This window comes from Aspergillus ambiguus (assembly GCF_047715705.1).
Source record: "Aspergillus ambiguus strain CBS 117.58 unplaced genomic scaffold BDV59scaffold_39, whole genome shotgun sequence".
Taxonomy (NCBI): Eukaryota; Fungi; Ascomycota; class Eurotiomycetes; order Eurotiales; family Aspergillaceae; genus Aspergillus; species Aspergillus ambiguus.
Genome location: NW_027395552.1, coordinates 180,312 through 207,515, shown reverse-complemented (window position 1 = coordinate 207,515; position 27,204 = coordinate 180,312). Strand labels below are relative to the sequence as shown.

Here is a 27,204-nt window from a genome sequence, read left to right as displayed (position 1 = left end):
TGTAGGAAAATGTCTAGGGTTGTCTCCCCGTAGTTGAGACGCCGACACAATTGAACGGCCTGGAAGGGAAATACCTATCCCAGGGTTTTGTTTTCCAACCCTGCCATGTACAGAATGAATCTGGGCATTGAATCTCCGACTGGACAGCGAGGGGAGGTTCAATATCAGAGTGCCGGAGCTATCCACTTTTGGTAAGGTGGCCGGAACGCATGTGACGTAAACACACCATCCGCCAGTCAGTTAACTAGTTACTTCGTAGATACCTACGTAAGACATGTAGTATTCCGTACCGATCTAGGCACCTAGTCCAATGGTTTCTTTCAGGTACAAACTACGTATGTTATCTCCCGCGCAGAACACCCCATTGTGTAGATATACCATGGTTACACATTTGCCTGTCTTGTCGGATTAGATGTGGAGGGATGTGGCCGTCGATGGCTATGTACTGGATAATTGATTTCGATACTAAAAACCTCAACTACTGCCTTCATCCTGATTCCAACCATACACGATGCACAGGTGCAACACCATAGAGAGCCGCTTTAAAATGGGGGAAGGAAGAAAGGATATCCCCCATTCTTTGCCTTGAATACACTGAGCAGAAAACTGTACATACCCAGCAGTACAGCGCTCCAGATGACCACAGCCACTTGCTGTGCCTTGGTATCGGCAATACGAGGAACCTTCATTGCCAAAGCAATAACCGCGAACGAGAGTACAGCGTCTTCAAAAACAGGACAGGTTAGTTCCATGTAGACGATATGACGAGGGGAAACGGGTATTCAGCTCACAGAGTGCAGCAACGATTTGGGTCTCCATGCCGAATTGGTTTTGGAAACCCCCGGCGAAGTAGCTGATACCGCCCTTGCCATCCCCAACCACATAGGGCACTTTGCGGATATGGTTGAACATATGACCGCTCGTGAAGAGGAGTATAGAGATCAAGCTACCAGCAGCCCACAGATTTCTATTCCGGACAATGGGAAGGACGTACGGCGACAGAACCGTAAATAACGTGATTGTACCCAGGAGAATCGTCACGGCGGAAACCAGACGCATATAGTTGACGGGACGGACGAGAGCTGGCTTCGGGCCTTCGGGGAGGTGGCGGTTTATCCACGAATAGACCTGATCAGCGGAGATAGGGCTGTTGAGGTGAGCATTGCGGAATCATATACCGGGCACATGGGGACTCCTTACCCGCTAAAGTCAAATCTCAAGGGTGCCTCATCCACTCGAGCATGGGGACCAACTGTCGGCGGGAATACCAGGAGCACAGGAGCGGTTTGTAGCATCAACTGGACCGCGTATTAGTTGGAACAACAGTCATTCAGTACCACGTCTTCTGGAGCCGTACCTTTTGGAATGTCATTTTACCCTTGGTGAAATCCAACGTTCCAAATAGCATCTTCAAATCATCGGGTTTCGAGCCTTTGTTCCAACTGCGAGAGATCAATTCCCACTCGGGCTGGAAGTCGCGGCATAACACGCATCCAAAGCGGGAATCCGTGGCTGTTAAGATGACGGAAACATAGTAGTCTCGTGGTTTTGCGGTGATATCTTCATAGGAAGAATCGTCCAAATCAATCGGAGTCAGACCAGCGAGCGATTGGTATTTTTCAAACTTATTCGGAGCTGGAGATGCGCTGATGGCGACCGATATCAAGCTGAACAGGGCAACCGCCACGCTAAGGTACCTCATGTTTGCGCGCCAATTGAGCAGCCACCCAGGAAGAGATCTGTTCGTGAAGGCTCGCGAAGAAGATGCAGCAGCCAGGGGAGTGGGGATGTCGACGGGGATCAAAATGAAGTGGTACTAATACAAGCCATGTGTAGGGTGTGGTCTTGAGCTTACGTATGGGGGGACCGTGTTAGGTGTCCACTACCGCGGAACTGTAGCCGTAGTTTTTCCTTTCCGATCCCGCTCCCCGATAACGCGACTGCATTGTTTACAACCTGGAAATTCCACTCAATTTTCTCTACGCCACTGCACTTGTTATATGAAACGAACTCTAGACCATATCACCATGGACGCGTCCTCGCTTGTCTCGCAGGGCACGGTAGAAGATGTACGTATGCGCCTGCTTCTCAACAACGGCGACTTACAATCCCCTTAGTATCATTTAGCACTCGAGACAGCCCTTCTAGAGAAAGAGTACGAGGCTACTCTGGGACATACGGCACAGATACTAGACGCCGAAAAATGTCGAGCAAAAGACGTGGAACAGTTGCTTCTCCAGTTCGAGAATGAAGCTCTCCGGTGGCAGTTAGATCGGACTGATCGGGAGCTTGCAAAGATAATCAAGACGGAGAATACGTCTCGCACAATGCTTGATGGTGCCCTACAGGAGCTCGGCGAGCTTCGAAATCAATACCGGATATCATCCCAGGAAATGGAACGTCTTCGTGTATGTTGTACCCTCGAACCCAGTCTGGAACCATCTAATCCCGTGCCACGTCGACAGAATGAACTTGCGACCATGAACAACACTACTGCTGGCGCCAAAGAACTTCTGGCTGAAATAAATCGACTTTCGAAGGAACTAGCGGATTCCCGGTCCGAAGTCGAAAGACTTGCGACCCAGACTACCTCTTCCAGTGCCACCATTGCCGAAAAGCATGCGCTTGAGCGCCAATTGAATACGTTAGAGGTACAGATCGAGGATGAAAAGCGAGCCCACGAGCGCACGCTGGCGAAATTCGCAAAACAAGCCGAGGAAAGGAATGCACTCAATTCGAGCCTCGAAGAGGCCCGGCGAAAACTCGCAAAGGAGATAGAGGCACGGAACCATCAGGAGCGTGTCGCTCGCCAGCAGAGCTCGGAATGGGCTTCCCAACGCGCAGAATTGGAAGCCAAGCTGGAAATGTTGAGTAAGAAGTCGCACTCACAAGATCACACCCCAGCAGTACAGAATGACTCCCATCGACAACATGAGAACATAACAAACGAATCCGGAAACACTGTACGGTCACGCGTTACTGCCATCGAGCAATCTACTAGCCGATTGGATCCCGAACTTACTATTGCAACTCCTGGAGCTGTTCGGGCCCAAAATAAGAAAACGAAAGTATCTGCACTTCCAGGGGACAAGTCTGCCTTTTCTATAACGCCCTTCTTGAATCGCAAGAAAGAACTCCGGAATTCCTTAGGCTCTGATAATGACTCCGATGAGCTCCACTCAAGCACGCCAATTGTGAACACCGCGAACGTCCCCGGAAGAGCAAAGAAGGATGGTAACCAAGAACAAGACCGAGAAGGCTCTGTGTTGGAGCGCCCTTTTGCTGAAAGCAAGCAACGCCTGGGGCAGACCTCAACTGAGGTCAAAATACTCAAAGGGGGCCAGCGCAAACAGTCCGCTATTGCCAGCGTTAACGACCGGTCGGATGGCTCTAGCCTACTATCTGCTCCCATAGCCCAAGGCCAGGCCAAATCGCGGAAACGTAAATTAGGAACCCAGCGTGATAGGAGTATATTCGATGAAGAGGAGGAGGACGATGACTTCAGATCTATGAAAAAGCAGGGTCGTAAACTCACTGGCACAGGGCGCAGCACAGGAGTACAATCTTCTGCTCTGAAAGCTGGCCATTCATCACTTAGTCGTGGATTTTCTGGTTTTCCCGAGTTCTCTCCGTTGAAGAGGGACAAGAAGCGGTTTTAGGGAGCTGTGCTAGATAATAAATTCGCTTCATTGGACTAATGTTGCATTGCCTCCATTATTTCCCATATTCTGTCGTGGTCATAAGTACGGAGTCCGTACACCTAGTTCCAACAGAGTACCTATTTCCAGTCATGTAGATAACATCCAGCGCAAAAATTCCATTCTTTTTATGTGGGGCGGTTGTTTGGAAATATCCATGTCTAGTTTCATACCGGTTTCAAGAATATTATGCTCTTTAACATAACCTTGTGACAGAAAGATTTTCTATTGCTCTAGAACTTCAATCACTTCGTATCCTGTTAGTGTGTCTAACCTTAATAGTCGGTGGCAGTTGGGTTCAACGAAGGGCCATAGTTTGGGAGGCCTCAAGATATATGAGCCCATTTCGTGGCTAGGTCCAGCTCAGTAAGTCTCCGCATATTGTTTGAGATCGATTGATCAAGAGGACTCACAGGAGAGAATTGTCGAAGTCTAATGCCTGCAGCTTCTAGGATAGTAGCACTCTTTTCGACTTTCGTTAGTAACCCATTCGTCAAAGGTGGAACGAGCAGGGAACACACCTGCTGATCCATATTATACCCCTGGGAATATACAACTTCAGAGATCCCGACTTGCGCAATCTTCACTGTGCACGTCAAACATGGACACCTGTTATATATTAGCCAGACTTCCTTTTGAACAGGAAATTATCAATTATATATGAGAATAAGCCAAACATACGTATCGCAGTAGAGGATGGCGCCTTCTCGAATACGCTCTCTTCCAGCCTCCAACAACGCATTTTCCTCAGCGTGAAGACAGAGGCATGTTGATAAGCCAACGCCACCGCCTTCACCTCGGTTGCATCGTGGGCCTGTCGAAACGTAAGTTATGCGTCGAATCAAGGGCATAACCCTTTCTGAGACGAGTTCATACATCCACCTTCATTGCAATTTTTCAAGTGCCGCGGTGTGCCATTGTAGCCAGTGCTTATGACCCGGCGATCTCGGACGAGTACACAGCCCACCCTTCGTTTCATACAATTACTTCTGAGGGCTGCAAGGGACGCAAGCTGCATGAAATACTGGTCCCAACTGGGCCGTAACCGCTGTTCATCTGCCAGGTTGAGCGTCTTAACGGAAGCGTATAGTTCTTCCAAAGAGGACGAAGAGTTAAATAAGCGGACTTGTGCACGATCCGTCAGATACGCACGGCCAATATTCTTTTCGTACAGGTTCCGATCATTCCAGAGGACGAACTTCTCAAGATCTGGGGGTGCCAGTTGTCTTTTCCGACATCTAGGGACACGGTTAGGCAATAGTCTGATATTTAGGTTTTAGGAGGTTCGTTACCTCTCTGCAAATCGCTTCCACCGAAGACTAACTGGTGCATCGACACTCACCAAGAGGAAAAAGGGACGCAGAAGGAACCGGTCCAAAGCCGCAACTTCCCAGATGTCCATCGTGACCCAAAGCCCTTGCCATTCCTTAGTAGCAAAATCTAGGAGCTCATCCAGGTTATTGAAAGATAGATGCGGGGACTGGTTGCCGTCCCCATCTGTAACCTCAGAGGCCTGCAACCGGAGATCATCCTCTGGCCCATCAGCAATGGAGAGGGATATTCTGTTTTTCAACCCAAGCAGTTGAAATCCTTCATGCTGAATGAGATACTCAGCAATCGTATGCTTCCCAGAACATATACCTTCGAAAGGTCGTCAATACATGTTAAAGAGGTGAAGGGATTGCACTCATCCGGTCAATGTTTTTGCTAACCTCCACACAGTCCAATCAACATTTTGTTTGTACGCTGAAGTGGGATGTCCGGAGAACCGTAGACCTTGCGGGGGTCGGATGATAGAATTAGGTATATGGAGTTCTCAGAAAAGTGCAAGGAGGCCCAGTAGATCACGATCCAAGCTCAATCGCAGACGCGAGAATTTTCGAATGCGAAACTACCCACAATACACATATTGTAACAATATTACCAGGTACATGCGGTAGGTACATAATTAGCTAGGTACCTGCTTAATCGACGGGAAGCGGTGCCTGGGGAAGTACTGGAAACCTGGACAGTTGATTTCATTCGGAGCTTAAGACTTATTAACACTTCTATATTCAAAGCACATTGCAACTTTAAAAATACAAAGAGGGGCTCCCATACATCTTGGGGATGATATCATGGATACTACCGGTACCTACCTGTTACAATAATGATACAGTAACAAATGACCCGGTGGTTTAAAGGACCAATCTTATCGGTACGATAGCGGGGTTGGATTACCTCGTCCAGCTGAGCTGTGCTTGTGACTTCATCCGCAGAACCTCTCTGCAACCCAAGGATCTCGACTCCCTCCAGTAGTACCCTTCCCCCTCGACGATCATTCTTGTCTACACCGTCTTACCTGAGTTTTTCATTCAGAGCATGTTCCCCCTTTGTCCATACGGCCCTGACAAGGAAGAGTAATCAATCATGCAATACACCCCGTTTGCCTCCGACATCGAACTGCCATTTTATACGGCTTTAGCCTCCCTGAAGATAAACCATGACAAACTGGATGATGCTGCGCGCAAGCTATTGGGTCTCTACGAGATCCGGCTGGTAGATGCCCCGAGTGCTTCGTGTCGCATGCAGATACATGGGAACGCCTTGACCAGTGACGAGTAGGTTCTGAGTCTCGCGAGCCCGAACCCAGCTGGACACATTTTCACATTGAGTAGAGCCCCCGCAGGGTATTATCGAGCCGAAGGGATGATCAAGAATGTCAACACCATTGAAGAATACCGGAATACAGACAAAGCGCGCATGCTTCAGCAATCGGGTCAAACGGTCAGCCCAGCTCCGGGGATCCCCTGTGTGAACAGAGTAATAACATCATCCTAATTAGATATGGGACGCTATAAACGACGGCACAATCTTCTCTTGCCCATCTCTGCTCTCCTCCTTCATCGTCCTATCGTATGCAGACTTGAAAAAGTACAAATTCCACTATTGGTTCGCCTTCCCGGCTCTTCACTCAGATCCCGCATGGGTTCCGCTGGGTGGTCCATCTGAAAGCTCTGCGGAGGGAGAACTGCCCAGTAGGACTCTGTCAGCTGATGAGAGCTCAGCTCTGGTGGAGGCTGTACAGACATGGAGTTACGGTGTAGATGCTCGCCAGCGTGGATTCTTCCTAGCTCGGAAGTACCCAAAGACCAAAGAACAATCCAGAAGTGAAGGGACGAAAGAAACCCAAGTACAGACCAACTTCTCTATTGATTCCCTCTCGAGCTACGAGGAGGGATTTTTTGATGGTGCCAAATTTGAAGATAGCTTCATATGCTTTGCGGATCCTTCGAACTACAACCACGCGCCTGGTTGGATGCTCCGAAACCTTTTGGCTCTCGCGAAGCAACGATGGAAGCTGGATAAAGTACAGATTTTGAGATACCGCGATGTCCATTCAAAACGCGACCAACCTCACAGTACCGTGTTGGTTCTGGAATCGAAATCCCAGCAGACTGTTACCGAGACAGGAGGTTCGACGAAAGCCATGCCAAAGGTGACTGGATGGGAACGCAACCACGCGGGGAAACTATCAGGCAGGCTAATTGACCTTACTGAATATCTGGATCCTAAGAGGTATGGTGACTCCATTCTACATACCAGTAAGCACCTAGCTAATCTATCCGGTCCTTTTACAATGAGCAGGTTGGCGGATCAATCGGTGGATCTGAACCTCAAGCTTATGAAATGGCGAATCAGCCCCAACTTGGACCTTGAAAAGATCAAGGGCACTAGATGTCTCCTCCTTGGAGCAGGCACACTTGGCAGTTACGTTGCGCGAAACTTGATGGTATGCTACTTATCACCCCATTTGTCTCATACAAAAATGACCGTGTATACTCTTTTAGGGCTGGGGAGTCACGAAAATAACGTTTGTAGACAATGGGTCCGTATCTTTCTCGAATCCTGTCCGGCAGCCTCTTTTTAATTTCGTGGATTGCCTGGAAGGGGGTACGAAAAAGGCATATCGTGCTGCCCAGGCCTTGTCCGAGATTTACCCTGGTGTCGACTCAATTGGACATGTGCTCTCCGTGCCAATGGCTGGTCACCCCGTCATGGATGCCGAGAAAACTCGATCCGATTATGAAGTTCTAAAAAAACTGATTGATGACCATGACGCCATTTTCCTCTTAATGGACACTCGAGAATCGCGTTGGCTGCCAACCGTCATGGGAAAGGCTGCAGGCAAGATCGTGATGAACGCAGCTCTCGGCTTTGACTCCTTCGTCGTTATGCGCCACGGTGTTCAGAATGTCCAGGATGAAAGGGCAGCGCTTGGCTGTTATTTCTGCAATGATGTCATTGCGCCTATGAATGTGAGCCACCACGAAAGAAAGTTGTCTTCATAATCTGACAGCACATCAATAAGTCGGTCAAAGATCAGACCCTCGACCAACAATGTACGGTCACCCGGCCAGGTGTGGCCGCCATAGCCTCGGCCTTGTTGGTCGAGTTATTTGTGTCAATCCTCCAACACCGTGATGGGGCTGCAGCCCCAGCCCCAGAGTCTCGGCATGATGATCGAGGAAATCATCCTCTAGGGCTTATACCACACCAGATTCGAGGGTTCCTCCCCACGTTCGAGAATTTGTCGGTAGTGGGAAAGAGTTATAAATGTTGCAGCGCCTGTTCCGAGAAGATTCTCGAAGCATATAAGAATGACGGCTGGGAATTTGTGCAGAAAGCGTTGAACGAATCTGGATATGTCGAAGAATTGAGTGGTCTTAAAGAGGTATGTCGATGCCACACCTTTTCTTTCCTTCCGTCCACTATTCGCTGGTAGATGCTAATGCCCTGGAAAAGGTCCAGCGGACAGCTGAAGCGGCGGCTGCTGAGATCGAATGGGATGAGCCGTCCGATGAGGAAGCGGAGATTGTCTAGATGCTGCGCAATGTATAGGTGATATTTACAGATTGTTAAGGACGTCATCTTTCTCAGCGTTCTCCTTCCGCCCTAGACCAATAAAAAATGATTCTTTGGACTCCTGTGCGGTTATAGTCAATTTAGGACTAAATTTATCGGAGATATAGGGTGTATATATAGAACTTACATTGCGTGAAGATTCCGGTTTAAGTCGGTGAACCTTTTGAAATAGGGCCTTCAGCTGTCTCTCTAGAGCTTTATCTTCAGCCCCTTGGTAAAACTTGCAGACGAAATGGCCACCCTCCCTTAACACTTCAAAGCTGAATTGCAAGGCAGCTCGGCAAAGATCCTACCCCAGGTCAGTACATGTGGCGTGGCCACTGGTCAGATGTATCACCCACCATACTTCTAGCATGGTCTCGAAAATTGACACCGCTGGTATTCATCATCCTATATGGATCACTTAGACTTCTCTTCCAAAATCCATTTGTTTGGTGCCAGGGGGCAGACATATCGCTGAGGACCACATCAACTGTCCGTTCACCCTCCTCTTTGACATTTGTCGGCATATTTGTTCCAAGGGCCGTCTGGTCGCATTCACTATTATAGAACTCGTCCGTGGGTCTGGCTCTGCCTCTCCCAGGATCATAAAGAAACTCCCGAACATATGCTTGAATCGCGGGATCAAGGAAATTTCCTTGTATTGTAGATACGCCTTTGGGAGGTTGCGCGGGGATAATGTCGACACCAAGCACTCGTCCATTCGGTTGTGTACGTGTAACAGCTACCTACTAGAATTAGCTGAAGTACTGGTAATGGATATTAGTAGCTTACCTGGGACCATGATCCGGGAGCATATCCCTGGGTACTGATAAGCGAAAGTGGTAATTAGGAGAGGCGAAGTATAGGTTACCAGATCAACAACAGTCTGTCCGCTCTGAAAAATATGAAATTTTGTATCGATCTGTGTATACACTTAGAGTTAAATAAGGTCCAATATAATCACAGTAAAACGGTTGATTCACCTGAAGGAGCTTGAACGCAGCACGACTCTTTAGTCCTTGCACTGTTGCCTCCTTTGTAAACCGATCCTTCATTTGACGAGCCTGCCATCTCTTGGAGGAAGACTGTCGCCTGAACGTCAATGGACACCATGAATGGAGAATCCGAGGTGGTGTGATTCCTGACAAAAGTGTCCAGCACGATAATACTCGATTCGTCTTCAACATGTTGCTGGAAATGCTGGCGGGTGTGAAGGGAAGCGGTCGCGGATGAGCTCATTGGCGCCGGGGGAGATCAAGCTTGGCGGCGACGGATCTCTCGCAGTCTGCTTCTGCTATTGGACAGCTACGGGGCGGCTTATACATTGTCATGAAGGGAAGGCGGTGAGACACCCCACCATGGTTTTATCAAAAAAAGTGGGCGTCTGAGGATGAATATGTGAGTCAGTGGACGGAGACTTTTAACAATCGTGCTGTCTAATTGATTGACTTATCTTCCTCAATACCTGCGCACAAACGTTCGCTGGTCTCTCCGGGGGATATAAGAGCTGACCCTGTCTTAAGCCCTCCATTGCGACCTGTGTCTTCCGTCTTTTTCGGGGGAGCGAATACACAGCGATGCCTACCGTCCACCTGCTCGACTATGTTGCGGGCAATGTCCGTTCGTTGGTCAATGCGATAAACAAAGTTGGCTATGATGTGGAGTGGATCAAGTCTCCTGAAGATTTGAAAAATGCTGAGGTGAGGATGTACTGCCTTTCCCCAGTTAACAGTGGCTCGGAGAATTGACCATAGAATTGCAGAAACTGATCCTACCCGGCGTTGGCCACTTCGGCCATTGTATTTCACAACTATCGGAGGGTGGCTATCTGGGCCCGATACGACAGCATATTGAATCTGGAAAGCCGTTCATGGGCATCTGTGTCGGTCTTCAAGCGCTATTCCAGGGGTCTGAAGAGGATTCAGATGTACCGGGACTGGGAGTGATTCCGATGCGCATGCAAAAATTCAGTGACATTACGAAGAGTGTGCCTCATATTGGGTGGAATTCCGCCATCAATACTGGCAGTGACATCTCAAAACCACAGAGCTTCTATGGGTTGAGCCCGAATAGCAAGTACTATTACGTCCATACCTATGCTGCACTTTATACAGCCGGTGCGTTGGAAAAGGATGGGTGGTCTGTTGCAACGGCCACCTATGGGGACGAGGAGTTCATTGGCGCGATTGCGCGAGGCAACATCTTTGCGACTCAATTCCATCCGGAGAAGAGCGGACAAGCTGGTTTGCGAACTATTCGTGCTTTCCTGGATGGTGACCAAACCCAAACGCTGCCTGTAGAAGCTGCGCCTGGAAAGACAGCTACGGGACTGACTCGCAGAATCATTGCTTGTCTTGATGTCCGCACAAACGACGCAGGAGACCTTGTTGTTACGAAAGGAGACCAGTACGATGTTCGCGAGAAGAGCGGCGTGGATGCCGGAGGCCAAGTCAGAAATCTGGGGAAGCCAGTCGACATGGCCAAGAAATACTATGAGCAGGGTGCCGACGAAGTTACGTTCTTGAACATTACGTCTTTCAGAAATTGCCCGGTTGCGGATACTCCTATGTTGGAGATTTTAAGACGGACATCTGAGACTGTTTTTGTTCCCCTGACAATCGGAGGTGGCATTAAGGATACCGTGGACACTGATGGTACCCAAATTTCGGCCCTTGACGTGGCGACCATGTACTTCAAGTCCGGTGCCGACAAAGTTAGTATTGGATCTGATGCCGTCATTGCGGCGGAGGAATACTACGCGGCCGGTTCAAAACTGTCAGGAAAAACGGCCATTGAAACGATATCGAAGGCATACGGAAACCAGGCCGTTGTTGTGAGCGTTGATCCAAAGCGGGTGTACGTGCAAAGCCCCGAGGATACCAAACACCACACAATCAAGACCAAGTTCCCAAACAGTGCCGGTCAGAGTTATTGTTGGTACCAGTGTACCATCAAGGGTGGTCGCGAGACACGAGACATCGATGTTCGCCAACTAGCGAGGGCTGTTGAGGCCATGGGTTGCGGCGAGCTCCTCCTCAACTGTATCGACAAGGACGGTAGTAACAGTGGATTTGACCTGGAGTTGATTAACGACGTCAAGGCCGCCATCAAAATCCCAGTCATCGCCTCCAGTGGGGCTGGTAAACCGGAACACTTTGCGGAGGTCTTCAACCAGACCACCACCGATGCGGCACTGGGTGCCGGCATGGTATGCATTTGATCTTTTATCAATTTCCCCCCTGCAGTACTAATGAAATGCTAGTTCCACCGCGGCGAATACACTGTGAGCGAAGTGAAGGATTATTTGGGAGAGAAGGGGTTCTTGGTTCGCAAATTCGAGGCTGAGATTTAGTAGACCAATCCAATGTATAGGATTTAGATCAAGCATATTTTGTTGTCTCTTGTGGTGTCTGGGCCAATCGAGGAGGTAGAGGCGTTGTTCCAAGTGTGTTCATTAAGTATTTTTAGAAGTGTCCACGCAGTACCACCCAGGTACAGAAAAAGGGTACAATTCTTTGTGATGGCACATTACCACGGTTTAGCATGTCCGGTTTCCGGCAGGAATGTTGGGGCGGACACGTGACCATTGGCAAGGTTGCCACCGTGACTTTGGTTCTTCCGCCTGCAGGATTCTACCTCATTCCGCAACTTGCTCGCCGAAGACACTATCGCACAATCACCCTCGGCCTCACATTCCAGTCTCCCTATCGTCGCGAGATTGGTGACCGTACCTCTTTACCTTGGACAGTTTGCGACTCGTAATCGACCCTTCATCCCACGTTCCTATATCAGTCATATCTCAGGATCGCAGATCTTTCTCACCCGCTCGTTCGGAAAGGCGACTTGTATCCTACCGAGGAGACCCTGCCCCTTTCCCTCCCTCTCTTCCATACGTTTCTCCTTTTATTCCCTCTTTTATCCTTGGCCAGCCTGGCGTGTTCGAGGCCCAACAGGCACGCTTCGGATTTTCTGATTTACAATAGGTCGACGACGGTGAAGAACTTACTTTTGCCCATCGACGATAACTGGACGCTTGTATCTTCCAGACTTGATCTTTGTATTCAGTGATTTGGTTGCTTTCTTCGCCTGGCACTCTTCAACTAGAGTCACTAGCTCATGAGTTCGAACGATATCCTCCTGAGATATTGGAGTTCGATTTAACACTCTGTGAGAAGGAAGATCGTCGAATCCTGAAACCTGTGTGGGCGGTTTGCTGCCGTTTTTCAGTATTGCCTTGTGTTTTCTCTCTCCTTTTCTGTCACTTGTATCCTTCCGTTCGAAGGTGGTACCCCTTAATCTTGATTTAATAACATTCACGAACACTTTCATTTGGACGTGCAATTGAATACAATGTCATCCTCTGTTCACTTCAAGTTCAAGTCTCAAAAAGAGCCCTCGCGGGTGACATTTGATGGCACCGGTATCTCTGTCTTTGAATTGAAGCGAGAAATTATCACTCAGAGTAGACTCGGTGATGGGACTGATTTTGAACTCTCAATCTATAATGAAGATACCGGAGAAGGTACGTGTCTGGACTATCAGAATTGCATTGCGAGGCTTTTGACCGCGCATGCTATACTTTACCAAACCCCCACGTTAGAAGAATAGGGAATCAAAGCTAACAAGGTTATCTATAGAATATGACGATGACACGACTATCATACCTCGCTCGACCTCAGTTGTGGCTCGAAGGTTACCTGCATCGCGTCCCGGCAAGGGCGGTGCCTCTCGCTATGTATCCGGCAAGATGCCGGTGAATGCGCGCAATGCCTCTCGTAATGAGCCGGCTTTTGCAGGCCGATCAGCTCCCAACGCCAGCAGTTCCGTTAGTAACGGCGTGCTGGAACTTAACAATGCTCAAACCGAGGAAGAAAAGATCAACGCACTTTTCAATCTCCAAGCGAACCAATGGAAGGAGCAGCAACAAGAGATGGCGAAGTAAGTGTTCTGGTACAATTCAACTTCATGACATACTGACGATTGTCCATAGTGCCATGCCTGTTCCGTTTGGCCGGGGAAGGGGCAAACCAATCAATGTTCCAGATCATCCACCGCCCCCTGGGTACCTGTGTTACCGATGTCGTGAGAAAGGTACGCTACCATCCTCCAGTGTTGCATTCTGAATCTTACTGACTGGTCCCAGGACATTGGATCCAAGCGTGCCCAACGAACAATGACCCAAAGTTTGACGGAAAGTACAGAGTCAAGCGATCAACGGGTATTCCGCGCTCGCTTCAAACGAAGGTCGACAAGCCAGAGTCCCTCATCCTGGATGGTTCCAATGAGGACTTGCGGAACACTGGTGTTATGGTAAACGCTGATGGAGACTTTGTCATTGCTAAGCCTGACAAGGCAGCGTGGGAGTTGTACCAAGAAAAAGCCAAAGCTTCGGCGGCAGCCGCGGCGGAAGCGGCAGCGGCAGAGTTTAGCAAAGAATTGCAAGCGCGTGGTTTGGAATGCCCCGTTGATAAGCGAATGTTTCTAGAACCCACGAAAACGCCATGCTGTCAGAGAACCTATTGCAATGATTGCATCACGAATGCCTTGATCGAAAGTGATTTTGTTTGTCCCGGTTGCGGAACTGAGGGTGTTTTGCTTGACAATCTCACTGTCGATGAGGAGGCCATTGCCAAGATCAAGTCCTACGAAGCGGAGAAAGCAGATCTCAAGCGAGAGAAAGAGAAACAGTCGACGGCTCCGGATGAGCAAACCGAGAACAAGCCTTCAACTGCCGAACCTGACGTACAGTCCCCGCCGGTACTGTCCGCAGATGGCAAAGATGACAAAGGCGACGAGAAACACTCAAAGAAACGAGCCGCGGAAGACGGCTCCCCCAATGAGTCTTCGGAGGCGTCAAATCAAGGTGGTCTGGCGAAAAAGCAGAAATCGGATGACCATGATTCTACCACGAATACAGAAATTCCTCCCGCTGGAGATTCAGCCACCAACCTCCAGCCGCCCCCGTTTCCCCAACAGATGCCATTTGGCGGCATGCCATTCATGCCCAACCAAGGAATGCCTTCTATGCCTTTTCCGGATGCAAACTTCATGGGTGATGGAATGGGGTTTCCAAACCCCATGGGCTTCCCAAATGGGATGGATCCAACATGGTCCCAGATGAATCCCATGAATTTCAATCCGATGCAAAACGGGATGTACAATAACCAGATGAATCCTGCAATGCAGAATGGGTATGGGACACCCAATATGTACTCGGGGGATGCGTCCATGAACCTATTCCCCATGATGGGTCAGATGCAAAACTCTGCATTTCCACAAGGCCCCGGAATGGGCAATTTTTCCAATCAACAACGGACTTCCTTCAGCACTCCATATGCTAGGGAGGAAGATACGGCATATTTCCGACAGCCTGTCAACCCACAACGGCACCAGGCAAGACATCGGAGGATAAGACCGAGTGACTACCGCGAACTTTGATGTGTTGAATGATTGCAAGCGCTTGATCATTTTTATTGGGATCCCTGCGCAACAACATTTCCTGAGGGGTCTGAACATACTTGATATCCATATGCGACATTTCTGTACCACTTTTCTGAAGATATGCTTACCCGGTTTCACGAGCTCCCCCGGATGGGAGATAACGTGCCATTGTGGCAAGATTATAAAGTTGGGGGGAATGGGAAAGATGCGCCAGCCTGACTGGACGTATATCGGACTACGTTTTCATAGAGAGTGTAATGAAATGTATAATTACATAGATCTCCTGCCCTGTACTTCGTAGTGTTCATGTACTAACGTACGCATATTCTTTACGTCCCAGACACATCACGTGTTTGTTATGTCTGAAAAAGGTAGGTCATATGATAGTATGACTAATACATCCTCCCTCCAAACCTCTACGAACTCTCCTTTTATTCCAAGATCATCATTGTACCACCATCCCACATCGCAAAATCAACCATAACGTCCTCACTGCCAGTGAAAAAGACCTGCACCTTGTGTGTTTCCGAAGAAAACTCCCAGACTACCGTACCCATAAACAATATCGATCTCATACTCAGACGAACCGCCTCCTTCAAGCTTCAACAAATATGGCTAGGTTTATGAGTAACAACAGTACCAGTAGCAATCATTTATACGAAGTTGCCGAAAAATCCTCACAGATCACTGTTCTCGCGAGCTGCTATAGCGTCAACCCTTCGACTTCGGTGGTTCACGGTTTCCATTACTGTACTACGACGGGGGCCGGTAAGATCCGTCCAGTCCGCCATATCATCCAAAGGCATTCTGCTAACGCTATCATTATGCTCATTTTAGGGGTCCAGTGGTATCCCTGAGGTCCCCTCAGGGTCTAAATCGCAGCGCCCAAGTCCTCCCCGTGGTCTCTCCGTCAATTCCGAGATGGAGAGCGTTCTTCTGGGAACCACCTTACCAGAGAATAGAGGGGAGGCAACGTATACTATCCCGGAAGAGTGTGAGAGGCTCTTCTGTGACAGCTTGTCAGCGATATTCCTTGGTGAGAGGAGAATTGCTAGACAAGAGTCGCTTGGGATGGATGCGGGTCAAATGGCACGAAATCGCTTAACACCGAATCGTGCTCTCATTGAAAGGTGGTTTGAAGTATTGGACTACACCAGTGATTCTGTATACCGAGGATTTGTGACAGACATCAATGGCGACCGGACGTTGTTTGTGTTCTTCGGCGAAGGGACACTTGGACAAGGCCTCAAGACCGGGTATGAATGATTCACATCTGTTTTGTCTTCCATAGACATCACTGACGATCTATACTACAGACTGATTGCCCTCTTCGAGCTAGCTGCCATATCTACTTTTGATTGCTCCCGGATCGTCGCTTGTGTTCCGCGTTCTCAGAACGTCGCAGAGCCTGAAATCATAAGGAACCTCGGTTGGTGCGGTTTTAATCTGACGACGCTGCAACCGTGGAATACGGAGGCTAGTTGTGCATCTCCTCTTAGCACGAAATGGCTATTCCTGGACGCTGAGGTTTAGCTCCAGTTTCATGTTGAAGCAATAGCGCTTTTGACGCAGTGGTACGGCTTCGTCGTGATCTTACATTGCTTGTCACTATGAGCGTTTGAAAATTTGCATCGTTTCTTTTATTTCCTTTCCTACAAGGTTGTTTGGCCCTTGATGGGCGGGACGTTTTCTTTGTTAATATTCCAAATAAATTGCTCAGACATCCAAATTGACATGATAATTAATTACTTCTGTCTTGAACGATATCATCCACAATACGTTTTCGAGTAGTTTTGCGGTGTTGCATTGGGGTTGGGTATGACGATCGGTACGAGTGGGGTGACCTCAGAATGACATGATCTATCTCTGTCCATCTCTATCTTATCGCCCAATACATCGTCGGATCGTCGGAATGTAGGTCGGTGTACCTAGCTTCCTCCCACTTCTACACCAGAGCTCACCTCATACATATTCCTCCTCCCTAAAGCCTTCTTAATGCCGTGTTTATTTTAGGCCTCTCATCTTATTGCACATATGTTTCCCAAATTCCTGCTCCCGTCGACCGTGTTTGGTTCGAGGAAGAGAAATGCGGGGTGGTCTCCGTCTCCGAGGTCAACAACAACACTGGACAAAACTGACGAGCATATACGCGACGAGGGATATCTCAACGGCCATATTTCTTACATTCAGTGCTCGCATTGCGCCACTGATATCTGTTTAACTTCTCAGATCATCAGCAAAGGCTTTACGGGTCGACATGGTCGCGCGTATCTCGTCTCTGCCGAACCTATTGCCTGTGCCGTTTCGGTCAACGCGGAATCTTCGCCTACGGATTCGCTGCCCAATACAATAATCCAAAAGCCCGTACCACGCCAGCTGGTGACCGGAGCTCACACGGTGAGCGATATTAACTGTGCCTTCTGCGGAAATGTGCTCGGTTGGAAATATGTTGCTGCAGAGGAGGAATCCCAGCGGTACAAGGTCGGCAAGTTCATTCTGGAGACGAAAAGGACCATGACATCGTCAACGTGGGAATCTGGGAGCTATATGGACTCGGCCTCTGTTTTCTTCCCTCGAGATCATGATGAGCAACCCCTGCACGATTCTGTTGAGTTCGACAGTCAGGATGAAGAAGAATGTGAGGATCTATTTGCTGGGATTTGGAGCCCTGGGCTGGCCATCCGTCGCAGGAGTCGTAAAGTGGATCACCGTCCGTCAATCTTTGGTTTAACCGGCTGACAAGTGGTGGTTCTTGGATGACCTACCTCTTAAGTCCTGGGAAGTTCGAGCTTGGAGGTCAAGGCGAGAATGGATTATGCCCACTAATAATGAATAGTCCTCGCTTCCTTACGATATTAATATTAATAATAATAATCGTGCAAATAACTATGGCGGGCCTACTGATTGACTGAGCTACCTGTGTAATCCATATTGAGGCAAAATAGATAATCTCGAATGGGTATCGTTTCCGTTCACGGTACTTCTAGCTAAACTAGCCAAGATAATGAAAACAAAGACAAAGATGGCCCTCAAGCTTCGCCGCAGCGCCGATTCACGCAAGGAATAAGGGATGATAGCCCAAGCAACAGACCAGTGATTGTACAGAGTAGCAGACAAAGATTCTCATGTCGTGTCCTCTGTACGTGCCCGCTTCGTAGTATCTTCCTTGGAAGCTCCCTGTTCGGTTGAACCAGCTTCTTGAGAACTCGGCTGCTTACGCTTCTTCACTAGCCCGGAAAGGTCATTCGCATTCTTTGAGGCAGCATCCAATCGAGCTGCCTGTTGCGCCGGGGTTTGTCCGATCATTTGACCCAGTATGCCTTTCAAGAAAGCTTCATTTTGGGCATTTGAGTCCTCGAGTGATACTGGGGGGCGACGGAGATCGGTGAGCTGTGAGATGGTAAGATACTGCTTTCACTCTTCAGGAATGTGAATGACAATGGCGAAACTTACCCTTTGTTCCATATCTGCCACTATCTCCTTCACATTTGCAATCTTCCTCTTGATAGCGGTAGCCTTGTCTTCTTCCAGTGACTCATCCGTCAGTCGCTTCTCTTCCTGAACCATTCTGAGGCGACAGCTTTCAATGGCCTTCTCCATCTGGGCTGCAGCCTCGGCGCGCATTTCCTCATCGATCTTTTCAGGTTTACCATCATTGCCAGCTTCGTCGTTGGCCTTATTAGCCGAGTTGAACTCGAGCGCAAGAGAGAGCTTGTAATGGCATTCGGCAACCGAGGGGTCCTCCACTGGGAATAGAGACTGTCTCAGCTCGAGGGTGGTCCTCAAGTCGGAGACCGCATCCGCAAATCTCTCCGCCTCAAGGGATATTTCAGCTTGTAAATCGTATGTATCCGCAAGGCGCTCCTTGATGTGTCTGACATTCGGGGGCACTTCTGAGGACTTTCCTTTGCCACATTCCTCCTCCACGGCGGTGAGCCTTTTGTGATAAAGGATACGAGCTAGATCAAGGACTTCAAAAGCGTTCGCGAAGTCGTCGTCATCCTCGTCTTCTGCCTCACCGTCGCCTTCTCCGTCTTGCTCAGATTCCGAGTCGTCGTAGTTTTCATCACCGGTGAACTGAAAGAAAGCCGTGTTCTCCGTCTTTTTCGCCGTTGTTGCCTCACCTAGGGTCGCGTTCTTCGCAGCTCCGGAGGCGATCGCATTCTGAACAAGGTTATTTGATGATGACGTTGTGTCCGACGAAGTGGTTTTCTCGCCCGAACTACTGCCTGGTTGAGCCTGAGTCTCCCCGGCGACCTTCGAACCGAGGACATCACTCTTGCTCACTGCAACGTTGTAAAGGGCTTTGCCGTAGGCATACAGCAGATCGGCGTTTTCTGGCGACATTTCCCCCTTCAGTTTTGCCTGTAGTTCGGTGGCTTCCGAGTATAGCTCCGCCGCAGCGTTGAAATCCTTGACGGCATCCTTCGCGGAAGCGCGTTGGATGAGGTCGTCGAGGCGCTCTGGGGTATCCTCGGCCATGTTTTCCATCGGCGTTTGTTCCGACTCGGGTTTTTCTTGCGCAGACATGATCGCAAATAGTAGAGAACGTATAGATGGAAAATGTCTCACGAATGCTGGGAGTGTGAATGCGAAACGAAGGCGTGCGAGGTATGAAGAGGTACGGACGACGGAGTCCGGCAGGGCACTAATTAAAATTCCGGGAGAGTCTGGAACTACCCGCGGTCGCGTCGCGCTAGGACGCGTTCGACTTTCCTCTATCGTCACCTTCCATTATCCCCTCCATCGCTTTTCTCACCGTCGCAACCAAGGCCCTCCGAGTCTTCGTTGTTGTCGCAAGGAAGCAGAGACGGTCCACAAGGGACAACCGTTCCCATCTTATTATACTTCTGCTTCACTCCTTTCAATTCCCGTTGGCTGGGCTGAGGCGCTCTATACAGCATCTTACCAGGTGCATCAACCAACTCGATCAAATAATGGATTCGGATCCTGTACTGCCTTCGTCGTCGCCCGCATTTGGGACACCAGCACACCCATTTCGAAAGAACAAGCCTACTGCGGTTCCTACAAGGACATCTATCCTGCCCATATTACTCCCTCCCACTACTCTTCGACCGGTGGCCTTCCGCACGATCACCCGAAAGCACAACTTGACCATTTCTTCGTCTGCTCTTCAAACACTCGCCGCATTTGTGGGTAGAAATTGTGGTTCAGGATGGCGCGAAGAAGGCCTCGCAGAACGCGTATTGGACGAAGTGGCTAAAAGTTGGCGCAAAGCCGGAGGAGGGGTCATTGTGGAGGAAGGGAAAGGCGCATCTCTGAAGGCGATCCTGCAGACACTTGAAGGGAATATGAGCGGTGGGCGGATAGTTATGGGGAAAGGGCCGGCTGCAGACCAGATGCCTATAGCCGGGAACCAGGCTTGGGATGCTATGTCCGAATCTCACCAGGTCCCTGCAGCCATGCCATCCGATGCCATGGACCAGGGAGGATCTGACACGCCTACACATCCAAGGCATTGGGTTAAAGTCATCGAGGCGTTTGATGTTCCACGCTTAACCTACAATGCCGACAAGAAGTATTTCGAAATTACTAAGTCGAGACCTACCTTGTTCCCTCCACCTTCACGCAAAACCACTTTATTCCGGGACCGTTATAACACGGTTTACCAGCGTCTACTACGCAATGAATCATTCCAGACTTCTTCCAGCGGACGCTCATTGAAGCGATCATCCTCCTTTGCTTCAACTCAATGCTACAAACTCACACCTGTTGCCAATTTGCTTGGGAGAAGTGGCACATCGCATTTGCTGCTTGGCCTACTGTCTACTTCTCCTACTGGCGATATTTCTCTCACGGATTTAACAGGAAGCATTGCCTTGGAATTGAGCCATGCGCGTATGATTCCGGAGGATGGTGCTTGGTTTGCACCAGGAATGATGGTTCTCGTGGACGGTATCTACGAAGAGGAAGAAACCGTTAGAGGATCAACTTTGGGGGGAAACAGTGGGGTTGGTGGCGCCATTGGTGGTAGGTTCGTCGGAGTATCGATATGCGGGCCTCCGTGTGAGCGACGAGACGTGTCGCTAGGGACAAACAATCGGCACGGCGCTGGAGAGATCAGCTCTAGTGGGGGGTTTGGGTGGATTGATTTCTTGGGAGTCGGCAGTGAGCGTGCCAGGGGCCCACGTATGAGGCAGATCCAAGCCAAGTGGCTACAGGACTCCAATCATGGTGTGGATGGCTATGCCCGATTGAAAGTGGCCATCATGAGTGAGGTCAATCTTGACAACATGAGGACTCTCGATGGTCTCCGACGGCTATTCAATTCATACAACCACGTCCCGTTGGAAGATCGGCCCAGTGTCTTCATTCTTATGGGCAACTTCGTGCAAAAGGCAGTCATCAACGGCGGCACGCAGGCAGGCAGCATCGAGTACAAGGAATATTTCGACGCGCTCGCAGTGGTTCTCTCGGAATTTCCTGCTTTGTTGCAACGTTCGACGTTCATTTTCGTTCCTGGTGATAATGACCCTTGGGCGTCAGCCTTCTCGGCCGGAGCCGCTTGTGCCATTCCCCGCCAAGGGATTCCTGAACTTTTCACCTCGAGAGTGAAACGTGCCTTTGCATCGGCCAACGCTGAGCTAAATCGAGCCCAATCTTCCGAACCTCCCGGCGAAGCCATATGGACGTCGAATCCATCCCGCCTTACCCTTTTCGGACCGGTCCATGATATTGCCATTCTCCGGGACGACATTTCAGGAAGGTTGAGACGCAGCGCAGTGAGCACTGGTCAGGGGGCTGCGGATTCCGACGCAGTCATGAATGGCAACTCCGACAACGTTGCTATGGATGATATGGGAACTACCCCAGAAGATCAGGCCGAAGGGCAGACGGAGCAGACAGAAGTGAGGAGCAAGACAACGGCCCCGGCAGTTCTCATGGCCCGCAAACTTGTCAAGACTATCCTTGATCAGGGAACCATGTCGCCCTTTCCTCTTTCTTCTCGGCCTGTTCTTTGGGACTATGCGGCTTCACTCCAGCTCTATCCTCTGCCTACAAGCTTCATATTAGCGGACACTGAGGCAGCCCCATTTTGTATGACATACGAGGGGTGCCATGTGATGAATCCGGGGAAGCTGATCCCTGAAGGGGAATCGTCCGTGAAATGGATAGAATACGATGTTTTGAAGAATCGGGGGAAGGTGAAGGAAGAGCGCCTCTGATCGATGTTTGTCCAAGCTGGATGAAACATTTAACGATTAATGACGCCAAGATAAAGTATTGTTGTACCATATAGACGAAAGAAATCTTGCAACATGATTCAAAGAGCTCGCTGTATCAACAGATTAGGCACGTCTAGAGTACTTGCTCCACGGACCCCTGGAACCCCTGGAATGATGATCTCTTTCAGTTAAACTCTGCTTGTGCATGACTACTTCATAGCGTGTGGCTGGTGTCTACGCAAACCGAAGGCATGGGAAGTGCAGGCAAAGAAGCCGCGGTCTTCGGAACAGTTCATCTAACCTATATATAATGAAACAGCAAGTTGAAGGTGATATAGATAATTGATTGAGGTGTGAGACAAGCCCTTAACGCAAGTTACATCTCAGTCACAACCCAAAAAGTTGGAGGACCAACCAAAAAACAAAGGTCATTGTACATATAGCTACAAGTTGAATAGCAGGTCATGCCAAACCCCTGGCATATGCGAGGCCCGCGGTGCCCCAACGCCGTTAGAGAAACAAAAAGGAAAGAAAAGAGTCCATCCCGCTTACACAGCAGGATACAGTCGTGTTTCGAACCGGACTCCAGGGTAAAAGATTTGACGTCAATCAATCATAATTACATCCGCATTGCCGTGTGCAGCACCAGCTTTCTGACTGCCGCTGTTCCCCAGATTTGCGTTCGGAAGAGCGCTTCCATGAGCCCCGAGTTGAGTATTGCCCACTGCGGGTTTTGACAGCGTTGGCTTTGAGTCAGGAGATGATTGTTTTATATCAGGCACACTGTCTAGACCCAAGAAACATTTGTCGAGTTCTGACAAAAGATTTCCCACCTTGTCGATGGTAGCGACAACACCGTTCTTGAGCCCTTGCCAGCCATCCCCTCTCGAGTCATACAGCCTTTCCTTGAGCCTTGACTTGAGTTGGTCCTGGCCAGATCTGCCCTGGAGACCGTCCTTCTCCCTCAGGACCCAGACCAACCCGTTTGGACGCTGGCTGATGACCAGCTGGAAGCGAGCCTTTTGTAGTGGATAGTGGATTTGGAACGTTTTTGCATTGCGCGCCGTAACCTGGACTCTCAAAGGGTCGTTGCGTGATGGGTTGGACATCATCTTATCCAGGGTTTGCATTAATGGCAAGGTAACCGATAGAAGCTCCGTAACAGTGGCCAGGCTTGAGATAGCGCCAGGGTTGTTAAGTATGGAAGTAAACGACCCTTGGATACGACGGTGAGGATTTGGGTAATCGAAGCGGATGCCCAAGCGGAGACGGAAAAGAGGCTTCTCTTGAGATGCAAGCTGCAGAGGATCGATATTTGTCTGGGTCGCGGATGGAGTTAAGTCAATGTCGATATTGGCAGAGAGTTGGTTGCCGGGTCCGTAGAGGAACCCGACCTGGGACAAGGAAAATGACTGCGGCTGCATCTTTTTTCGTCGAAGAGTCTCCAGGATCGACAAAGCACACTCCAATCTCTGCAATCTCTCCACAAGTTCCGATATCACAGGGAGACCAGCCGCCGTACGTAAATGGATTGAAAACTTTCTTCCTCCGTGTCGGAATACCAAGGAACGATCTTGTTTGGAAACCAAAGCACCAACATTGCCAGGTGGGTTTGACAAATCGCCATAAGCCACCAAGACCGCAACCTTTTCCTGTGGATCAACACCAATGAAAGAAATGTGGATAGTGTCCTTGATAAAAGACTTTTTCGCCAATTCAGCCGGGAGAGCCACTTGGTAAGCCCGTGGAAGTTTTGACGCCTGATAATGAATGGAGATATCCGGAACCCGAAGACTGGGTTCGATCACGAGCTGTGACAGAGGAGGATGGAAGCTGATAGACTGTAGATCCGCCAAATAACGGGCGTTGGCATATATTGTCAAAATTCCATGGAGAGAATGCCCCATGTCGGCAAAGGGAGTATGGCTGCTATGTTGAGACGTTGGGAAGAAGGTATTGCAGACAACCTGAGCTGACCGCGGAGCAGGAATACTGCGGTTTGCATCGAAAAGTAGTGTGTTGTCGGACGATACTGCTGGTTGGAGCTGTACCACCCACCAACTGTCTCCGTCCATGCTGCTCGTCGCTGCCAGGACCCAATTTCGCTCCCAGTTCTTGTGCCAAAAGAACGAGAAACGAAGGATGTTTGTAGGGAAGAGCCGTCGGAAGTCGAGCTTCAGGCTCCGGGGATTAACCACTTGGAAGCCAAGCAATCGAGCGTTGGCTTCAACCTCTTCTATCGCAGAGATGCAACGAAGACGGGCCACCCGAGATACTATTTCGTCTGAGAATGGCTTGTCAACGCTGCGGTCACCATCGGATCGTTCCAGTGTGCTTGGTGTGGCGGATAAGATGCTGGTGCCCGACATGGGCTCAACGGAGACACGAAGATGTCTGGACCTCGTGAGCTGTACATCGAGTTGACAGGCCCCAGGTTCAGTTCGGCTTAGTTGACCTCGAAGTGACAAAGCGCCGGCCGAGAAGAGCAAGTTCTTGCTTAACTTCTCATACACCGAAGAAAGGATATGCGATATGTGTAACGCGATGACGCTCCGTAGGATGCATTCCATAGAAAGGGTTTTGCCGTCAAATTCAACGTCGCTGCTGTCGACTTCCTGCCCATCTCTAATCCAACGCAGACCTATGGCTGGCAAGCCATTGGTAACGTTTCCGGAGCCCCGACGGCCACTCTTGATACCAATCTCAAGCCAACTTTTGGGGCCCGGCCTCAACGCCCAGTACTGCAAAACCAGAGTGCGATGCAGCAGTTCAACGCGCAAAGTGTCAGACCACAGACCTCTTCCTAGTTCAACCCCCTGTTTAAACAGGGCGTTAACCTTGGTAGTGAGCACTAAACCATGTAGTAAATCGAAACACCCTGCCAAACCTTTAATCCGCAGGGTTTCGTTTATTCGCATGTCAAGCTCGTTGAATATACGGCCTTTCGGAATGGGTGACGATGGCGCAAAAAGAAACCGAATATCCACGAAGTAAAATTGCGAGGACTCATCCTCCGCACCGATTGAGAGATCCAGCTCAAACTCGTCGGGCACAATGAAAGTGACCCGCCCATCATGGACACGATATGTTTGAAACGGCGTAGGCACCGAATCACTCAGTACGAGTCGTACGCTGATAAGTCTATTTATTTTCTGCAACCGTTTTAGCGTACCCTTTGCTGTCAGGGGCCGCGGAGGTTTGTATCCCAGCTGCGTAGCGAGACATCAGTAAGGGCCCAAAAACATTAACTGCCCAATATGGCTTACCGTTGGCATTGACACCACCTCGCCCTTGGCCAGGACCTCAAGTGCAGTCTTCAGGTCAGGGTTTCCCACTTGAGCTTGGACGAGATCTCTCTTCATATCCCCAACCCATTGCAGAGCTCCCAAATAGGCCTGATGACGGAGGCGAATGAAATTTTGGATGTCAATTAGCCGACTAACATCTGCAGCTTGCCGACTCCACTGAGAAAGGACGAGGAGTTTAATGAACTCTGCTCGCTTGGAATGAGCAAAGTCCAAGAGTCGGAGTTTCTTCTGCATATTCTGCTCTGACTGATTCCCCAGCGCCTTGTCGTTGGCGGCCCCAGGCAAGGACCCCGAATCTTGGGACGGTATCTGGACTTCCGCCAACTCCGTGACCAACTCAGATAGTTCATTCCAGCATTGCTGAACGGACCTGTTGATTAATTGCGCAAAGGGAAAGAATCCTTGGGTGATATGAGGTAACTCGGGAGGCTGTCTGAGTCCAACAAAGTCGGTTTTGGCCGCGGAGGATTCCACAGTCTGTCCGTGGCCGTCGATGCTTTTCGACAATCCATTGGGATGATTGGGCTCATCGTTGGGCCCAGAAGACATTCCGTGGACATTAGCCCTCCCATCCAGGGTAGATACGCCGTTTTGCGAAGAATCATGGACGCTCGGTCCTTTGGGAGGTCCACCGACAGTCGTATCATCCATGATTACACCCGGCATGTCTGGACCAAAATCTTCAATCGCAAGAGCCCTCCCCTCCTTCACCCCTGCACGGCGCAAGGAAAGCAACCCGATGGTGGTGCTTTTGCGAGATCAGAGGAGCCAGCGCCGGGGTAGGAAGGGAAGCTGGTGGGAAGCTCCGTGTTCGATCGGAACGCTTTAGCGCAAGGCCATGTGGATCGCGAGTCAGGGCGTGAGGGACTCAAGACGGAGGAAATTGGCGACTCCCGAAGTGCGAACGACGTCTCGGAGCGGAAATGTATCGATCTGTCGAAGAGTGGACGATGCGGTGTCTTCGGGGAGGAGGAGGAACTGGTGGATGGAAGAGGTCGCAACGCGACTGGGGTGAGAGATCACTGCATCAGCCCGGCCTATTCAGTAAACCCAGTCGCGGTAAGCTGGGCTAAGTACTTACAACGATCAAAGGGAAGAAGAAAGAGGAGAATGGCGTAGAGGCTGGAAGAAGCACCGGGGAAGGCGCACAAGGGATCGTGCCGGAATCGAAGGCGATGCGAGCGGGGGGGTGTTAAAGAAGTCAGGATAACGTGAGGACAAGCGGACAAAGCCGGTAAGAGAAAGCGATCAAAAGCAGGAATAAAGAGAAGAAGCTGGAGGGAGAAGATGGGGAGACGACGAAGAGAATGGGGGGTATCAACAGCTGGTACAAGGCGCAGAGGCTCAAGGAATGGCGAATGCTGAAACAAGAAAATGAATCCGATGCGATGGACGGCGTGAATGCACGAGCAGCCGCAGTGGCTGGTGACTGGTGGCCTGGGTGCCTTGGCGGTACCCCATGGTACCGTACCATACTCCACATACCAGCATGAATGGGGAGTCAATACCGTAATACACATACAGCTCCTCCGGATCGAGCTATTTACCAGGGCAGCTGACCAGCCCAACTCCTCCACGTCTGCTCCAGATAGCTCCCTTCCTGGTTCCTCTCAACACCTCCTTCCATTGCTCTACTTTGGTTCGGGTTGGAGAAATTGTCAGTCTTTTCTCACCCGGCTGCAT

The 27,204-nt window shown here is 49.9% G+C and overlaps 12 protein-coding genes across 12 annotated transcripts; 7 read left to right on the top strand and 5 right to left on the bottom strand.

The window, feature by feature from the left end:
- Positions 1-389: 389 nt before the first annotated feature.
- BDV59DRAFT_105113 (OST3/OST6 family protein) lies at positions 390-1,852 on the bottom strand. The gene is made up of 4 exons (XM_073686513.1): positions 1,358-1,852; positions 1,201-1,298; positions 792-1,147; positions 390-724 (listed from the first exon to the last, which is right to left on the bottom strand). Exons 1-4 carry the CDS (start codon positions 1,700-1,702, stop codon positions 543-545), a joined length of 981 nt encoding a protein of 326 aa, XP_073544498.1. The 5' UTR covers positions 1,703-1,852; the 3' UTR covers positions 390-542.
- Positions 1,853-2,027: 175 nt separating this feature from the next.
- Positions 2,028-3,659, top strand: BDV59DRAFT_195537 (uncharacterized protein; the record flags this gene model as incomplete). Its single annotated transcript, XM_073692586.1, has 3 exons — positions 2,028-2,069; positions 2,118-2,408; positions 2,466-3,659. 3 exons carry the CDS (start codon positions 2,028-2,030, stop codon positions 3,657-3,659), a joined length of 1,527 nt encoding a protein of 508 aa, XP_073544497.1.
- A 168-nt stretch (positions 3,660-3,827) lies between these two features.
- BDV59DRAFT_105099 (deoxycytidine monophosphate deaminase) lies at positions 3,828-5,726 on the bottom strand. Its single transcript, XM_073686512.1, has 7 exons — positions 5,411-5,726; positions 4,991-5,339; positions 4,575-4,936; positions 4,380-4,512; positions 4,220-4,307; positions 4,112-4,162; positions 3,828-4,050 (listed from the first exon to the last, which is right to left on the bottom strand). Exons 1-7 carry the CDS (start codon positions 5,430-5,432, stop codon positions 3,997-3,999), a joined length of 1,059 nt encoding a protein of 352 aa, XP_073544496.1. The 5' UTR covers positions 5,433-5,726; the 3' UTR covers positions 3,828-3,996.
- A 208-nt stretch (positions 5,727-5,934) lies between these two features.
- Positions 5,935-8,993, top strand: BDV59DRAFT_186087 (putative autophagy ubiquitin-activating enzyme ApgG). Its single transcript, XM_073690965.1, has 8 exons — positions 5,935-6,298; positions 6,356-6,464; positions 6,523-7,256; positions 7,326-7,470; positions 7,529-7,996; positions 8,050-8,412; positions 8,484-8,891; positions 8,944-8,993. The coding sequence occupies exons 1-7, from the start codon at positions 6,108-6,110 to the stop codon at positions 8,559-8,561; spliced, it is 2,088 nt and encodes a 695-aa protein (XP_073544495.1). The 5' UTR covers positions 5,935-6,107; the 3' UTR covers positions 8,562-8,891; positions 8,944-8,993.
- BDV59DRAFT_105063 (RlmE family RNA methyltransferase) lies at positions 8,308-9,805 on the bottom strand. Its single transcript, XM_073686511.1, has 6 exons — positions 9,569-9,805; positions 9,457-9,507; positions 9,378-9,404; positions 8,945-9,331; positions 8,731-8,892; positions 8,308-8,664 (listed from the first exon to the last, which is right to left on the bottom strand). The coding sequence occupies exons 1-6, from the start codon at positions 9,770-9,772 to the stop codon at positions 8,587-8,589; spliced, it is 909 nt and encodes a 302-aa protein (XP_073544494.1). The 5' UTR covers positions 9,773-9,805; the 3' UTR covers positions 8,308-8,586.
- Positions 9,806-9,992: 187 nt separating this feature from the next.
- Positions 9,993-12,103, top strand: BDV59DRAFT_186072 (imidazoleglycerol-phosphate synthase). The gene is made up of 3 exons (XM_073690964.1): positions 9,993-10,285; positions 10,348-11,793; positions 11,848-12,103. Exons 1-3 carry the CDS (start codon positions 10,163-10,165, stop codon positions 11,935-11,937), a joined length of 1,659 nt encoding a protein of 552 aa, XP_073544493.1. The 5' UTR covers positions 9,993-10,162; the 3' UTR covers positions 11,938-12,103.
- A 130-nt stretch (positions 12,104-12,233) lies between these two features.
- Positions 12,234-15,277, top strand: BDV59DRAFT_186070 (cleavage polyadenylation factor subunit MPE1). The gene is made up of 4 exons (XM_073690963.1): positions 12,234-13,107; positions 13,223-13,523; positions 13,576-13,676; positions 13,729-15,277. Exons 1-4 carry the CDS (start codon positions 12,936-12,938, stop codon positions 15,021-15,023), a joined length of 1,869 nt encoding a protein of 622 aa, XP_073544492.1. The 5' UTR covers positions 12,234-12,935; the 3' UTR covers positions 15,024-15,277.
- Positions 15,278-15,432: 155 nt separating this feature from the next.
- BDV59DRAFT_186068 (ornithine decarboxylase antizyme) lies at positions 15,433-16,794 on the top strand. The gene is made up of 2 exons (XM_073690962.1): positions 15,433-16,282; positions 16,343-16,794. Exons 1-2 carry the CDS (start codon positions 15,948-15,950, stop codon positions 16,557-16,559), a joined length of 552 nt encoding a protein of 183 aa, XP_073544491.1. The 5' UTR covers positions 15,433-15,947; the 3' UTR covers positions 16,560-16,794.
- A 135-nt stretch (positions 16,795-16,929) lies between these two features.
- On the top strand, positions 16,930-17,963 carry BDV59DRAFT_186065 (yippee/mis18 family protein). Its single transcript, XM_073690961.1, has one exon. It carries the CDS (start codon positions 17,061-17,063, stop codon positions 17,763-17,765), a length of 705 nt encoding a protein of 234 aa, XP_073544490.1. The 5' UTR covers positions 16,930-17,060; the 3' UTR covers positions 17,766-17,963.
- Positions 17,964-17,976: 13 nt separating this feature from the next.
- On the bottom strand, positions 17,977-19,660 carry BDV59DRAFT_186064 (SHNi-TPR domain-containing protein). Its single transcript, XM_073690960.1, has 2 exons — positions 18,480-19,660; positions 17,977-18,416 (listed from the first exon to the last, which is right to left on the bottom strand). The coding sequence occupies exons 1-2, from the start codon at positions 19,554-19,556 to the stop codon at positions 18,150-18,152; spliced, it is 1,344 nt and encodes a 447-aa protein (XP_073544489.1). The 5' UTR covers positions 19,557-19,660; the 3' UTR covers positions 17,977-18,149.
- A 104-nt stretch (positions 19,661-19,764) lies between these two features.
- Positions 19,765-22,406, top strand: BDV59DRAFT_186063 (DNA polymerase epsilon noncatalytic subunit). Its single transcript, XM_073690959.1, has one exon. It carries the CDS (start codon positions 19,964-19,966, stop codon positions 22,211-22,213), a length of 2,250 nt encoding a protein of 749 aa, XP_073544488.1. The 5' UTR covers positions 19,765-19,963; the 3' UTR covers positions 22,214-22,406.
- Positions 22,407-22,553: 147 nt separating this feature from the next.
- Positions 22,554-26,425, bottom strand: BDV59DRAFT_105008 (mediator of RNA polymerase II transcription subunit 14). Its single transcript, XM_073686510.1, has 2 exons — positions 25,480-26,425; positions 22,554-25,422 (listed from the first exon to the last, which is right to left on the bottom strand). Exons 1-2 carry the CDS (start codon positions 26,185-26,187, stop codon positions 22,819-22,821), a joined length of 3,312 nt encoding a protein of 1,103 aa, XP_073544487.1. The 5' UTR covers positions 26,188-26,425; the 3' UTR covers positions 22,554-22,818.
- Between the last annotated feature and the right edge of the window lie 779 nt (positions 26,426-27,204).

Coding starts and splice junctions, on each gene's coding strand:
- BDV59DRAFT_105113 (XM_073686513.1), bottom strand. CDS start 1,702: ATGAGGTACCTTAGCGTGGCGGTTGCCCTGTTCAGCTTGATATCGGTC. Junction 1,299..1,357: donor GTAAAATGACATTCCAAAAG/GTACGGCTCCAG, acceptor TACGCGGTCCAG/TTGATGCTACAAACCGCTCC. Junction 1,148..1,200: donor TTGAGATTTGACTTTAGCGG/GTAAGGAGTCCC, acceptor TCACCTCAACAG/CCCTATCTCCGCTGATCAGG.
- BDV59DRAFT_105099 (XM_073686512.1), bottom strand. CDS start 5,432: ATGTTGATTGGACTGTGTGGAG. Junction 5,340..5,410: donor GTTGATTGGACTGTGTGGAG/GTTAGCAAAAAC, acceptor GACCTTTCGAAG/GTATATGTTCTGGGAAGCAT. Junction 4,308..4,379: donor GCCATCCTCTACTGCGATAC/GTATGTTTGGCT, acceptor AATATATAACAG/GTGTCCATGTTTGACGTGCA.
- BDV59DRAFT_186087 (XM_073690965.1), top strand. CDS start 6,108: ATGCAATACACCCCGTTTGCCTCCGACATCGAACTGCCATTTTATACG. Junction 6,465..6,522: donor TTCAGCAATCGGGTCAAACG/GTCAGCCCAGCT, acceptor CATCCTAATTAG/ATATGGGACGCTATAAACGA. Junction 8,413..8,483: donor AATTGAGTGGTCTTAAAGAG/GTATGTCGATGC, acceptor GCCCTGGAAAAG/GTCCAGCGGACAGCTGAAGC.
- BDV59DRAFT_105063 (XM_073686511.1), bottom strand. CDS start 9,772: ATGTTGAAGACGAATCGAGTATTATCGTGCTGGACACTTTTGTCAGGA. Junction 9,508..9,568: donor CTGCGTTCAAGCTCCTTCAG/GTGAATCAACCG, acceptor GTGTATACACAG/ATCGATACAAAATTTCATAT. Junction 9,405..9,456: donor GACAGACTGTTGTTGATCTG/GTAACCTATACT, acceptor ATCAGTACCCAG/GGATATGCTCCCGGATCATG.
- BDV59DRAFT_186072 (XM_073690964.1), top strand. CDS start 10,163: ATGCCTACCGTCCACCTGCTCGACTATGTTGCGGGCAATGTCCGTTCG. Junction 10,286..10,347: donor AAGATTTGAAAAATGCTGAG/GTGAGGATGTAC, acceptor ATAGAATTGCAG/AAACTGATCCTACCCGGCGT. Junction 11,794..11,847: donor CGGCACTGGGTGCCGGCATG/GTATGCATTTGA, acceptor ATGAAATGCTAG/TTCCACCGCGGCGAATACAC.
- BDV59DRAFT_186070 (XM_073690963.1), top strand. CDS start 12,936: ATGTCATCCTCTGTTCACTTCAAGTTCAAGTCTCAAAAAGAGCCCTCG. Junction 13,524..13,575: donor CAGCAACAAGAGATGGCGAA/GTAAGTGTTCTG, acceptor GATTGTCCATAG/TGCCATGCCTGTTCCGTTTG. Junction 13,677..13,728: donor TTACCGATGTCGTGAGAAAG/GTACGCTACCAT, acceptor GACTGGTCCCAG/GACATTGGATCCAAGCGTGC.
- BDV59DRAFT_186068 (XM_073690962.1), top strand. CDS start 15,948: ATGGAGAGCGTTCTTCTGGGAACCACCTTACCAGAGAATAGAGGGGAG. Junction 16,283..16,342: donor GGACAAGGCCTCAAGACCGG/GTATGAATGATT, acceptor TCTATACTACAG/ACTGATTGCCCTCTTCGAGC.
- BDV59DRAFT_186065 (XM_073690961.1), top strand. CDS start 17,061: ATGTTTCCCAAATTCCTGCTCCCGTCGACCGTGTTTGGTTCGAGGAAG.
- BDV59DRAFT_186064 (XM_073690960.1), bottom strand. CDS start 19,556: ATGTCTGCGCAAGAAAAACCCGAGTCGGAACAAACGCCGATGGAAAAC. Junction 18,417..18,479: donor TGGCAGATATGGAACAAAGG/GTAAGTTTCGCC, acceptor ACCATCTCACAG/CTCACCGATCTCCGTCGCCC.
- BDV59DRAFT_186063 (XM_073690959.1), top strand. CDS start 19,964: ATGGATTCGGATCCTGTACTGCCTTCGTCGTCGCCCGCATTTGGGACA.
- BDV59DRAFT_105008 (XM_073686510.1), bottom strand. CDS start 26,187: ATGCCGGGTGTAATCATGGATGATACGACTGTCGGTGGACCTCCCAAA. Junction 25,423..25,479: donor AGGTGGTGTCAATGCCAACG/GTAAGCCATATT, acceptor CTCGCTACGCAG/CTGGGATACAAACCTCCGCG.